Genomic DNA, 14,158 nt, shown 5'->3' on the forward strand with positions numbered 1-14,158 from the left:
AATATAATTTGTCCAGAACAGAGCGACACGACTCAATTTAAACTGTTATAGAAGAGATAATATACTAAGAATGCACTGGTCTCTCAAGGATTGTCTCTCTGCTTTATTTTATAAGAAATATCTCTGTGTCTAAAGTTCCTAATGTCCTGTACTCTCAACTTTTGTATAATAGTACTAGTCATAATTTTTACACCAGGCATGAATAAAAGGGATGTTTTTTTTATTTCCTGTTTCGTAAACCACTGGAAAAGAACGGACTGTAATGTATAGAGGAATGAAAATATGGAATCATTTAGCCTACCATTGATATCACCCATTTTTACAAGAAAAATTTGTTTAAAAAAAAATATTTAAAGGAACATTTTTACAAGAAAAATTAGTTTTAAAAAAATATTTAAAGGAACATTTAATGGCACAATATATAGTAAATTGTTGATTTCGATATTTGGAATGAATTTTGGGTTAGTGTGTTTCATTGACTTGACTTTTTATTGTTGTTGATTAAATGTAGTTTTGTATTTTTTACTTGTTGGGACCCCAGGAAGAGTAGACACTGCCTAGGTAGTGGCTAATGGGGATCCAAATAAACTAATAAACTTATATCATTGATGGAAAATACCATTTACAGCCAATACAGGCAATTTACTTAGGAACGTTTTTTTGACAGTTATAGCACCACCACGTCTTGCCTGATCTCCACCACTTTTATTAGGTGTCCTTGAAAGGTGCCCATACATGTCAAGTCAAGTCAAGTCAAGTTTATTTGTATAGCGCTTCTCACAATACAGATTGCATCAAAGCAGCTTCACAGCATCAAATCAAAACAATACAACAAAGCTTGTTTCAAGAGGAATTCACTGATTGATAAAACCAAATCAAACATCCCCAAAATATCCCCAACTGAGCAAGCCAAAGGCAACAGTGGCAAGGAACCGAAAAACTCCATCAAGTGACCTAATGGTATCCTAAAACTCCATCAGGTGACCTAATGGAGAAAAAAACCTTGGGAGAACCCAGGCTCAGTCGGGGGCCAGTTCTCCTCTGGCATTTATGAGCTAGAGGCCGGATTGTAGTTTGAACTGTGGGATTATATGAATGCCTGGCCAAAGAGATGCGACTTTAATCTAGTTTTAAACTGGGAGAGCGAGTCTGAGCAACGAACAGTATCAGGAAGACTATTCCAGAGTTTTGGAATGTCTGTCAAATTTGTTGTAAATATAATTTTTTTTATTGAAGTTTAGACACTTCTATTTATGAGAGCATAAAAATGATCCATGGGTGATAATGATTGGATTTTTTTTTTTGTTTTTTTTGTTCCTATCATAATTTTGACATTTTGGCATTATTGTTTAGCTATTTACCTATGTTTTCAAATTTCCTTAGTTTTTTTGTTGTTGTCTCGATCGGACTAACGGCTTTGAAGATAACCACAATTTTTTAAAGCTCTAAATGACACTTACAAAAACCATAAGGCGAAACCTGGCATGTTTGGTATTGTTGGAATCGGCAAGGATTCAGGAGTCTTAGGAGGTCACTCCTGTGAAAAAACACTGGCTTGAAACTTCTAAGGCTCCTTCAAGGCATTGTGCCAATGACGTATACTGAGTTTTGAGATACACCAATGTTCTCATAGACTATCATGGCACCCTGGACAAAGACACTGCGTGCCAATTTTCAGTAGACTAACGGTTGGGTGCGCTTATAGCTATTTTCATGATTTTTTTCACTGTTATAGCACCACCATGTGGCCAATTGTCACGATTTTTTTCATGTCAACTCAGATTGAGCTTATGAACATGTGTCCCAAGTTTAGCGAAAATATCTCTTTCCGCTCACAAGTTATAACCATTTTATAGCGCCACCAAGTGGCCAATTGTCATGATTTTTTTTCACGTGACCTCAGAATGAGCTCATGAACATGTGTCCCAAGTTTTGCGAAAATATCTCTTTCCGTTCACAAGTTATAACCGTTTTATAGTGCCACCTAGTGGCCAATGGTTGCGATTTTTTTTCAAGTGATCTCAGACTGAGCTCAGGAAGACGTATCCCAAGTTTAGCAAAAAAATCTCTTTCCGTTCACAATTTATAACCGTTTTAGTAAAAGTGGCCCTGGTGCCATCAAATATTTTGGTTCCCCTTATCGATTGTTAATTGAAATTTAGAATTTTTTGGATGATTATTGATTGTCAGACTCCAGAGAATATTCTTGCAGTGGTTTGGTTCTGATCGGACCAAAAACCTAGAAGAAGTTCGCAAAAATAGGTTTTTCAAAAAAATGCAATTTACTCGAAATTGGCGCCTGAAGGGCGAGCAAATCCGAGGCATGCACCTGGTCCGCCTCGAGCCAAGGAATCCAACGATATAAGACACTTGAGCCTACGCCTCACGGTTGATGAGTTATGAGCCGTTTCGTACTTTTGACCGCTGTAGCGCCCCCGTCAGGCCGATCGGGGCGGGCCTTGGTGACGCTGTAGGCGGTGTGAGTACTATCAGCCCCCAAAGTTTCAAGTCTCTACGACTTACGGTTTGGTCTGCCCGATCAGTTTTATGTCTGAATGTTGCATCATGGGAAAATTAACAATAACAATAGGGTTTCAGCACTTCGTGCTTGAACCCCTAATAAGTGGCTAAAAAAGGGCCACAAAAAGGCCTCTAAAAAAAAAACTATAGGGTCTAGGCACTTGCCGCTTGCGCTGCTGCGTTCCAAAAACTTTATCAAGCCTTTTAACGTGTGCCTCGGAGAGGAAAAAGTATGTTTTTTGCCCTTTTAGCTCATTTATCATGGAAATGTGGTGAATTTTTTTTTTACCTTTTAAACTGTGACACCTCCACTGATGGCCCGATCTCCATAAAAGTTTGCACGCTTCTTTAGAATAATATGGCGCATGTGCTCAGCTAATTTGGTGAAGTGCTGCTCTTTTTTCCCCCATTTTTCAGTCATTTAAATGTCATTTTGCATAGGATAATACAGAGGCCTTCTCACCTTTATGACAGTTAAAGCGCCCCACCAATGGCCCGACGTCCGTGAAAGTTTCCAAGCTTCTTTAGGATCACGTGACGCATGCGCATGCCCGATTTTGTGAGGTTGTATGCAAATCAGACAGCAAGATGGCCGCTTTCAGCCATTTCATGGGATTTGCCATAGAAATGCATCATTTTGACACCCTTTTAACAGTTATAGCGCCACCAAGTGGCCAGTCGCCACGTCCTTTTTCACGCGACCACAGAATGAGCTCGTACATACGCGTGCTGAGTTTGGTGCAAAAATCTCGTTACGTTCACGAGTTATAGCCAATTAAGCAAAATGGGCTCCTCCCACTTCAAACGTTTTGGCGGCCCTTAGGGACCGTGAGCCCAAATTTTCACTTTTTTTTGATAATTATTGACATTCGGACTCCAGAGAATCTTGCTGCACTGGTTTGGTTCCGGTCGGGCCAAAAACCTAGGACTAGTTCGCGAAAGTAGGTTTTGTGAAAAACCCCAAATACCCGAAAATTTTCCCAGGGTGACGAGCAAATCCGAGGCATGCACCTGGTCCGCCTCGAGCCAAGGAATCCAACGATATAAGACACTTGAGCCTACGCCTCACGGTTGATGAGTTATGAGCCGTTTCGTACTTTTGACCGCTGTAGCGCCCCCGTCAGGCCGATCGGGGCGGGCCTTGGTGACGCTGTAGGCGGTGTGAGTACTATCAGCCCCCAAAGTTTCAAGTCTCTACGACTTACGGTTTGGTCTGCCCGATCAGTTTTATGTCTGAATGTTGCATCATGGGAAAATTAACAATAACAATAGGGTTTCAGCACTTCGTGCTTGAACCCCTAATTACAACTGTGTTGGACACACATGCTTGTGCAGTCCTAGGCAGATATACACCAAACTCTTTTAATCAAAGCAACTTATTTGTGTGGCTTTCTGTATATAAGAAGGAACAGAGTAATAGTACATGAAGATTCGTGGCCCATTTCTTTTCCATTTGTGTCTCATGACAATATTGATATAATTAACATGAAAAAAACTAATAGTAGATAAGGGTCTAATTCTAGCGATTCACATGAAAGATAATCCATTAATTCATTAAAAAAAACACACCAGCTTTGCATACATGCATAGACAATAACTGACAGAAAGCAGTAGAAACTACATTGTATACAGTAAATATATTGGGTGAGAGAGCATGGATACATAGGATGTTAACTAACTGAACAAGTGTGGAACATATTCAGTAACTAAGGGAACAAATGAGAACATCCGAAATCACCCTGTATAAAACTATAGCTTTAAATAGGGTACTATTTGAGGGGACATTTGTAATGTTGTCTTGAACCATAGTGGACTTTTAAAAAGTTTACATTTAAATGTTGGTGCAGTCTTTGGTGGGTCCTCCTACTTTCTATGGCGATTACTGCCATTTACATGGATTACATGTTTTTTTTTGTTGTTGAAAGATCAGCTGTAACCTTTTCAAATTAAAGTGAGACCAGCTTCACTCATCAACACAAACCACAAGTTCAGTTATGGCCTCCCTTTGACAACATGATCAATTTATGTGTGTGAAAACATTTTCATACCATAACCTATTAATGAAAACATAACCACGCACGTGTACAGGCACTTATAAATTACATATGACAAATGTTTTCACACACATAAATCGATCATGTTGTCAAAGGGAGGCCATAACTGAACTTGTTGATGAGTGAAGCTGGTCTCACACTCTGGTTGCCAAATTCTCAGTGTGACCAATGGCATTTCGCCGTTTCCTCAAAAACCTTCCCTCTACTCTGTAGACCAGGGGTCTCCAAGCTTTTTTCATTTGAGAGCTACTCATGTAATACATTACTTAAATATCTTAAATAATGTCTCATAACTCATATTAACAACTATCCAAACTGTTTTAGACCTAAAAGAGTTTTTGTAGGCCTATATATGTCACCCTTAAATGTCAGAGAAAAGAACAGAATCAGAGATTCATTTTTCTTTGCATATTAAAGTTGATTTTAGTTGATCATAACTAGAGATGAAATGGCATGAACATTTCATTACATGATTAAAGTGACCAAAATGATCACGGTTATCACAGAATCCTGTTTAAAAAGTACTTATACTACACAATGAAATCAATTCACCAAGTTTTATGTCGAAAACCAGCAAATAACAAATAAAATTAGCATCAATATGCAGTTTTTGTGTACATAAACATTAAAATAATAGCATTAAAAAGTATGGCACGATTTTAAAGTAGTGTCTTGCAACATGTTATCTACTAACATGTACAAGTTCAAAAAAAGTTCTGACAAAAAAGGTTTTATAAAAAGATAAACCTCACATACTTCAGCCTTTAAATAACTTTTTATAAAAAGAATGAGTCAAAAAAGATAAACTACTGACATTTACAATGCATATTAGCTTATCTTTTATTATTAATAGTAAAATTCGGTCCGATTTTCCTGTGGCGATTGTCGTTGCTATGCAACCATGCACTGCGCTCTAGAAGAAAAGAAGTTTTAGTAGCTAATGGATTTCCACCACCGAAAAATGCTTGCTGTAGTTTTGCTACAAGATTTATTTACGGAGAAGAGAAAAACACCCGTAGTGTTTGGGTGCACCCCCATCCTTCATGTTGACTGAGTTTTCAATGTTGTTATGGAAAGGGTGAAGCTGATTGGTTGGCTCTTGTCACATGACCTGCGGTGCATTTGTGGCATTCTGAAAAGTTGAGATTTTTTCATCTCGCTGCGCCTGGAAAAAATTAACGCTGTAGACCAGCGAGAGAACTAACGGACAGACAGCCTCTGCCACTGTGTGTTTAAATTTACAGGCCTCTCAGTCGGAGTTAATTAATCTAGTTTTCTAGTTTAATTATATTTTCTTGTTTATGCACTGTGTTATTATAAAATTGAATTGCATCTCTTGATAAATGGGAGGAGGTAGTGAGTCATGTCAATTTGATGGATGCCAGATTAGTCTCTGCTGTGGATGACATGTTCTTGTGGTTAGGAAAGAAGACGAAGAAGAAAAGAGGAAAAACAAAGAGCGGTCCTGGTGCTGCAGGGGGTCCGTGGCTGGAGAAGCTGCACATGTTTGATAACTCCATTGATCACTCAGGAAAGGAGGGACCAAATCAACTAACTCAATTCTTGGAGCTCCTTTGCATGTGAGTGTACATGACTCTGTATATACAGTTGAGTATATTGTTCAAAATGTCATCTGTCTTTTCTTGGCAACTGGAATTGTCAACACAGATGATATACTTTTGACCATAAAAGATAAGTTTAAAATGCGTTGACAGGCTTAACGCTACTGTAAGCAATGCTAACTTGGACCAGATAAAGCTACTGCTGTAACATGTATGTTCTGTGTTCCCTCCTTCATTTTGTTTTTGGTTCTGTCCTGTGACCTGGTTTTCCTGGTGTCTTTTTAATTAACTCATTAGTTAATTTTGTTTGTTCATGCTTATAAGCCTTCAGTTCTCGCTTAGTGTTTGTCGGTTCTCGTTTGCGTGTGTGATTTCTCCTACATTTGTTCCTGTTTCCAGAATATTGTTATTAAAGTCTGTCTCCTAGTATTGTTCCTCGTCTTTGTGTGTTTCGATACCACGTTCCGTAACAGAAGAACTGACCCAAAACCGATCAGCATGGCTTCACCTGCTGTGTTGCTGCTTTGCTTGAAGCAGGAGCAGAAGAGCCTCGAGGTCCACACATCTGGATTCCGGCGAGCCTCACGCACTATCCAGACCACTCCCTGTGCGCTTTTTATTTGGCCAGTTTGAATGAGCGCACAAAGGCACGGTTTGGGTTCTCGAGGATCATTCACTGAGTTCATTGAGTGGGTGTTGGTGAACTGCGGTTCAGCCTACACCATTGGCCCCGCTGAGGATGACATTGTCACCAGCCCCACTCTGAACACACCGCCAGAGACTAGCCATCCACCACCGACCGCGACTGGCATGATGGAGTTGCCTGTGGTCACCGCAGACCGGCCCGCCGCGATGGACGAGTCCGAACCAGAGAAGAGGTCAGAAGGAGTCATCGCCACGGGGCCTGTACCATTGCTGAAGTCTGACCAGGTGCGTGAGCCGGCAACGTCGTGCATCGCTGAGGGAGGGCTTGGTGGAAAGCCTCATCCCCTACCCCACCGCTGTGGATAAGATGTTAATTGCCTCTGGTACTTATTTTGAAGAATTAAAGGATTTATTTGAGGAAGATTAAATGGATTTTTTTTGGTGATATCATTCCCAGTTTCTCCAGTGTTCACTGTATCTCCAGTGCTTCCTGTAAATCCAACACCCTCTGTATCTTCAGATTTCCCACCCAGCCTCCCTCTCCCACCTCTTTAAACAGCCTGTGCCTCAGCCCCGCCTCCGCTCATCTCCCACTTACTTCGAGGATCTGCCAAGTGTCTTCAGGCCACCAGTTCCACCAAGCCTAGAGGATCCCCTGGCTCCACCTTCAGCCTCTGGGCCCATCGCTCCACCTCGGCCTGTTGACACTTCGGCTACACCTTGGCTCCTCCCTCCCTCAGCTCCACCGGAAACCATTGGCCATACCGCTCCACCAGGCTCCCTCGTCCCTCTGGCTTCTCCTTGGTGTGTCCTGCCTCCCCCTTTTTCCTCTGTCCCTCCAACTCTGCATCAGTCCTCTGGTTCACTCGGATGCTCGCCACCGCAGATCCACCTTGGTCTCCAGTATCATCTGTGTTGCGTGGGCTCTTCAGCCTGTCAGGCTGCATCTTCGCCGGGGGTCTTCCATCAAGTCGTCTCCACCATGGCTCCTTAAAGTCTATCTCCTAGTATTATTCATTGTCTTTGTGTGTTTCGATACCACATTCCGTAACAACAAAAGTAATTTTCTTACTTTTTGTCGTTTTCCAATACAAATATCTGAACATTCTTAACTCAAGATATATTTACCTGAAAAGAAAAATGTAAAAAAGTTTATGCTATAAAAATAAAACGAAAAAATCTGCCAATTTTGTAAGAAAAGCAAGTTTTCCCCCTCACCCCATTTGCAGATTTTTTTTCCTCAATTTAAGCATAAAATCACTTTTATTTTGATACATTTAGAAAACAAGACTTTTTTTTTTTAAATCTTGCTTCTGAAGTAAATGTATCTTTCAGTAAAACTTTAGAATAGTTCTGTCATTGAAAAAAGTAGTCACTGATTAGCTAAAAGTGAACTACCAAATTCAACTGAGCGCTATTTCTTACTAATTCGGTAATCAGAGTTTCTTGTTAGTAAATAGTAATTGCTATAATGTAAATATTGCGTTACTCATTTGTTTATGTGTATTCATTCATTAATGATGGAAGAGTACTCTAAAGTGTTACCTATCTTTCTTCATTCTTTAAGAATGTTAAGATATTTGTACTGGAAAACAAGACAAAAATAGAGAGTAAGAAAATCACTTTCTCGCAGGTCACGTACACGTACAAGTATTTGACCTGCATGCTGCTGTCTTTACTATTGGGCTCTTAATTTGCATTAATTTGCTCTTCATTTTGCTCTTAAAATATATTTGTAATAATTACACATTTGCAATTAAGTTGCAATTTCAGCATATTTAAAGGGGTGGTATAATGCCCTTTTCACAAGATGCAGAATAAGTCTTTGATGTCCCCAGAGTGTGTATGTGAAGTTTTAGCTCAAAATACCCCACAGATATTTTTATATAGCATGTTAAAGTTGTCACTTTTTGAGGGTGAGCAAAAACGCACCGTTTTTGTGTCTGTCCCTTTAAATGCAAATGAGCTGCTGCTCCCGGCACAGGGGGCGGAGCTTCAAGAGCTTGTGTCCTTTTACATCACACAGACATCCAAACTACATTGTATACAGTAAATATATTGGGTGAGAGAGCATGAATACATAGGATGTTAACTAACTGAACAAGTGTGGAACATATTCAGTAACTAAGGGAACAAATGAGAACATCCGAAATCACCCTGTATAAAACTATAGCTTTAACCCATTCAGACCCTGCGTCCATTACAATGGACATCACATGTCAACCCCCCTTTTTTTTACTTCTGGAGCATTTCACCTAGTTTAAAGCCTGCAGTCCATTAGATTGGACGCTTGTCATCCAATCAAATGGTAGTAAAGCTTTGCATGTAGTAATTATAAAAAAAAACACTACTTTGAAGAGAAGCATGTCAGCACTTCACTCCAAACACAGAAGCAAGCAACATTTTCTGTGGTTTTATTTACTTTTTTTGATATGTTTGTCAGTATTTCATAGTTTGTATGTAAAATAGAAAGATTGAACTTATTAATTAAAGTTAAAAATCGATTGTAGAATTTCACATTTTAAATCAGGATTTTTTCAAATGTGTCTGTCCATTAGAATGGACAGTGGGTTCAAAAGCCTGTTACTGAAATCACATTCCAGTAATTGAAGTCCAGTAATGCTGATTGAAATTTCTTATATAAAAATCTATATCACAGTACCGATACATTTTTTTTTTACTTTTTCATATGCAGAATATATAGTTCTTGAAGTGCTTGAATATATAGCTGATGGAAGTATCTCAGATGGTGACTTTATTTGGAGTGATGATGAGGAAGATGGAGATGTAAGAAAAATATCCGTATTTAAAACTTTATAAAGTAAAATGACTAGCTTCCGGCCAAACTAAACATACGGATTTGACATAAATCGAAAGCGTAACTTGAAAATGAATTATTTTTTCTTACACGAACGCATCGCTTCGCTTCAATAGGCCTTTATTAACCCCCAAGAGCCATGGAGCACTTTTATCATGGATGGATGCACTTTTATGGACTTTCAAAACAGAAACAACCATTCCCTGCCATTATAAAGCTTGGAAGCCAGGACATTTTTTAATATAACTACAATTGTATTCGTCTGAAAGAAGAACGATGTCATATACACCTAGGATGGCTTGAGGGTGAGTAAATCATGGGCCAATTTAAATTTTTGGGTGAACTATCCCTTTATGGGTATAGTACACCCAAAAATTATATTTATCATCACTTACTCATCCTCATGTTGTTCCAAATCTGTATGAGTTTCTTTATTTGGCTGAACACAAAAGAAGATATTTTGAAGAATGTCGGTAACTAGACAGTTGACAGTATAGCCATTGATTTCCATATTTTTTCCTACTATAGCCTATATTTCCTAATAACTACATATTATATTATTGTGATATAATATTATCATTATTAGTAATTATTTTGAAAATTATAATAACATTTATCAGTAATTTCTCAATATAGATATTACAACACCGTATAATTAATTACAGCAAAAGCAGATCAAATTACAAAATACAGTACAAATACAGTAAAGTACTATTTGGTAGTTTACAGTACTGATCTTGTGTACTGTATGTGAATAACAGTACAGTTACTGGAAATCGAAATACATGCATCATGCATGGCAACCGTGCTGCCAGTAATGTACTGTAGAAATACAAGAAAATCGCTAACAGAGAAATTGTTTCAAGGATGCACACAGGAAATTACTCTAACGTGAATTCGTTGATTGATTCCTAGGTTTATTTTGTTATGAATAAACAAATGTGCGATCTATAAAGCAAAAACCTTACAATTAAAGTTGAAATGTTGTAATGTTCAAGTTTTTGATCTAAAAAAGAAAGATTCACAAAGAAAATGACTCTAACATGACCATATTGATTGATTCTAAGATATTTAGTTTATTACAAACAGTGTGCAATCTGTAAAACAAAAACCTCAAAATTAAAGTTGAAATGGTATACTGTTGAAAAGTTTTTGACCTTGAGAAAAAGCTTTAAGTATATACTAACAATTTTTATGTTTATTATTTAATTTTATGTTGGTACATTTTTGTGAAGTACACCTGTTTTGACGTAACGTCCATTGAAATGGACAAAAAAAATTACTATTAAAGCAAAACATTTTTTTTTATTTTTTTATTTGGTCTCATTTATAGAAGCCTCATGAGCTGGGAAAATGTACTTTTATATTTTTCAGAAACCTAAAACATAATTCAGGTCTGAACGGGTTAAATAGGGTACTATTTGAGGGGACATTTGTAATGGTGTCTTGAACCATAGTGGACTTTTAAAAAGTTTACGTTTAAATGTTGGTGCAGTCTTTGGTGGGTCCTCCCACTTTCTATGGCGATTACTGCCATTTACATGGATTACATGTTTTTTTTTTTGTTGAAAGATCAGCTGTAACCTTTTCAAATTAAAGTGAGACCAGCTTCACTCATCAACACAAACCATAAGTTCAGTTATGGCCTCCCTTTGACAACATGATCGATTTATGTGTGTGAAAACATTTTCATACCATAACCTATTAATGAAAACATAACCACGCACGTGTACGGGCACTTATAAATTACATATGACATATTACATCTGTCCCTTTAAATGCAAATGAGCTGCTGCTCCCAGCACAGGGGGCGGAGCTTAAAGAGCTCCTGTCCTTTTACCTCACACAGACATGCACTGGAAATTTCAAAAACGTTTAGCCTTTTATGTTCAAACCGAAGTCAGAAAGATGGAGAGACTGAAGAAGAAGTGACAACATGTAGAAGCAACAGAACATTTCTGAATGGTTAGTTGGTGAATTTATGTAGCTTATGTGTAGTTATCTTCTAGTCATTGATTAGCATATTCTGTCTTGATAATCTATAAATCGCATTCCCGGGGGCGGGTTTATGTAAATTTTGGAGGAATGTCGTGTAGTCCCAACCAGCCGTTTGTTGTAGTCCTTAAAAAGCTATTTCTTTAAAAGCAAATATCTCTCTTTGCTTTGAACTTTAAGAGTTGTAACTTTGCAGATGTTGTTTATGCTCAAACAGCAACATTACACACCTACCTAAAGTTAAAAAAGTTAAATCATATTCAACCACCCCTTTAAAATATTTTTACTTAATATTATTGAATACACTACAGAGAAATTATAATCAAGTGTTTTACATGTGGTTTAGTATGTTTATCAACACATCAAAATAAATGTACTTCTTTAAAGCATGACAAAATGTTGTTAAAACAGTCATTTCTGTTTTAAGTCACATCTACATATACTAGTTTCTGGACTGACACGGATGCGTGTAATTTGTTTAATGGTAAGTATGATCATAGTAGCCATTAAAAATAAAGCATTTCCCTTCTCACTCTCAACAAATCCAATAAACATGATTTTTAGTGAACAGAACATTTTCCCAGTAGTCTTAAACGAGGCGAATCATGCATTACTGGTTATTAATTTTTTCCCCTGAGGTCAGTGAACAGACTTTTGGCATTGCCATCTGAGCAGCAAAACACACTCAGTTTCTGTTTCACACTAGCATCTGCAACATGTATGCTGGTCTTATTTATTTGAACGTCCATATGGACAGATTACAGCACTTTCAGCTGCACGGCAGAACCAAAATTGCAAGTTAAGTTTTGCACATCACATGCAGAACTCAGAAAACACAGTCCATTGTTTGAAAAAATACGCCTGTTGAACTTGATACAAGTTCCACATGTTGTGACAGGCACACAAACAGCAGTTTCTACTCAGTAAATCTGACTGAATCCAGATGATTTAGATGAAGATGAAGTAGTTTATAGCTTCACTTTGGTGTTCTGAGTAATTACCATTTAGATTTGAGTGTGTACCCTTTCTCATCTAAATTGTATAATTTATGACCATTATCATATCACATCGGAAATATTCAATTTTTCTGTAGGCTATAGAACAGCAGTTTGGTTGCACAGCAGAAAAGCACAATAGGAGGCTGCTGTTGTAGTTACGCTGCTACTTCGCTTTCTGTACAACAGGAAGGACCAGAGAGAGGGCGGAAAATGATCATGAACATCTAAACTATGATTGTTTTTGGCGCAAAACAACGAAGAAATCAGTTCCTGTTTCACTTATAATGTTAGCCAATTAACATTATAAGTGAAACAGGAACTGATTTCTTTGGCGACTCAACTTAACTAATACTGGTTAAAATACCTTCTGTTGGCATTTGCAATTGCAATCGTTTACAGCTGTTACTGTTTCTCAACATGTTTGTATTAATTGTTTTGTTAGATGGTAGACTTAAGTTTGGATTGGCCACAATGAGAGAATACTTTTACCATATGCCAGAGCAGTTGATCCTATAACGCATCAAACTCAACTGTACATATGTCTATAAATGTCTTTCAGTCTAGTACAGTTCTCCAGGCACCTGACCGAACTGGACCTTGGTGAGAATCACATCGGAGAGGATGGTGGGAAAGTGCTTTTAGAGGCCCTGAGAGAGAGACAAACAGGTGTGAACTTTAATATGATGGAAATAGGTGACCTCATGAAAAGATTTTACGTGACGTAGTTACATTGTCCCGCAAGTGTGACTAGACAAGCCATGACCAAATCCACCATTTCAATCCCGCGTGTAATGCAGTTCACATCACCGCACGCGTCATTGATTGATGTAAAACTTCGGACAAGTTTTCTCGTGTCCGTCCGTTTTTAACGCGTCTTGACTGTTGTACAGTCTGACATTAATGACAACTGAGATCTTACAACGATGATCATGTTCGTACAGTCTGGCAAGCAACAATCGTAAAGTGTGCACCCGGCTTAACTCATTCCCTTTAGCACCACCAGCTGTCCAAAGTTGCACTCATGTTTATGCCAATAACTTTTGAACCGTAAGGGCTAGAGACAAAAAAAGTTTCCTCTGATTCTTTGTGTCTAGTGAATAACATGACCTGAACATATTCAGTTAGTGAATTCTGGAGATGCCATTTTTAAAAAGTAAATAGGCCTACTAATTATTTTATCTTCTTTCTCATCACTGATATTTCCCTAACATCTGGTAACATTTCCCTAATAAGAATACTTGCAAAACCCGCAAAGTGGATCATTTTAATGTGAGATTACAACCCCTTCACACACAGGCAATAAAAAAGGATTAATTTTAGTGGAAAAGTTACATACAGCACCTTTAAAGTAACAATAATAGAATATATTAATAATGTATATATATAATAATGTTCTCAAAACGTTAGCACAAAAACATTGTTTATACATCATTCATGGGATGTTCGTCAAACATTTTGAAATGTTAGTTTGCTCCAGAGAACATTCAAAAGTAGCATTCTTGTAATACTTGCTAAATGAAATGTTCCCTTGATGTTCACACAATCCAGAGAGCATTCAGAAATAAT

General features: G+C 37.9%; 1 protein-coding gene across 1 annotated transcript in view; it reads left to right on the forward strand.

Moving 5' to 3' along the window:
• The window catches only part of LOC311290281 (uncharacterized protein), a 36,676-nt gene that overhangs the window by 21,277 nt on the left and 1,241 nt on the right, over positions 1 to 14,158 (forward strand). Inside the window, exons 7-8 of the mRNA XM_084408677.1 lie at positions 5,998 to 6,154; positions 13,152 to 13,258. Of these exons, the coding sequence (XP_084264803.1) occupies positions 5,998 to 6,154; positions 13,152 to 13,258 (264 nt within the window). The remainder of the gene's footprint in view (positions 1 to 5,997; positions 6,155 to 13,151; positions 13,259 to 14,158) is intronic.

This window comes from Rutilus rutilus (genome assembly GCF_951802725.1).
Source record: "Rutilus rutilus genome assembly, chromosome: 5".
NCBI classification, from domain to species: domain Eukaryota; kingdom Metazoa; phylum Chordata; class Actinopteri; order Cypriniformes; family Leuciscidae; genus Rutilus; species Rutilus rutilus.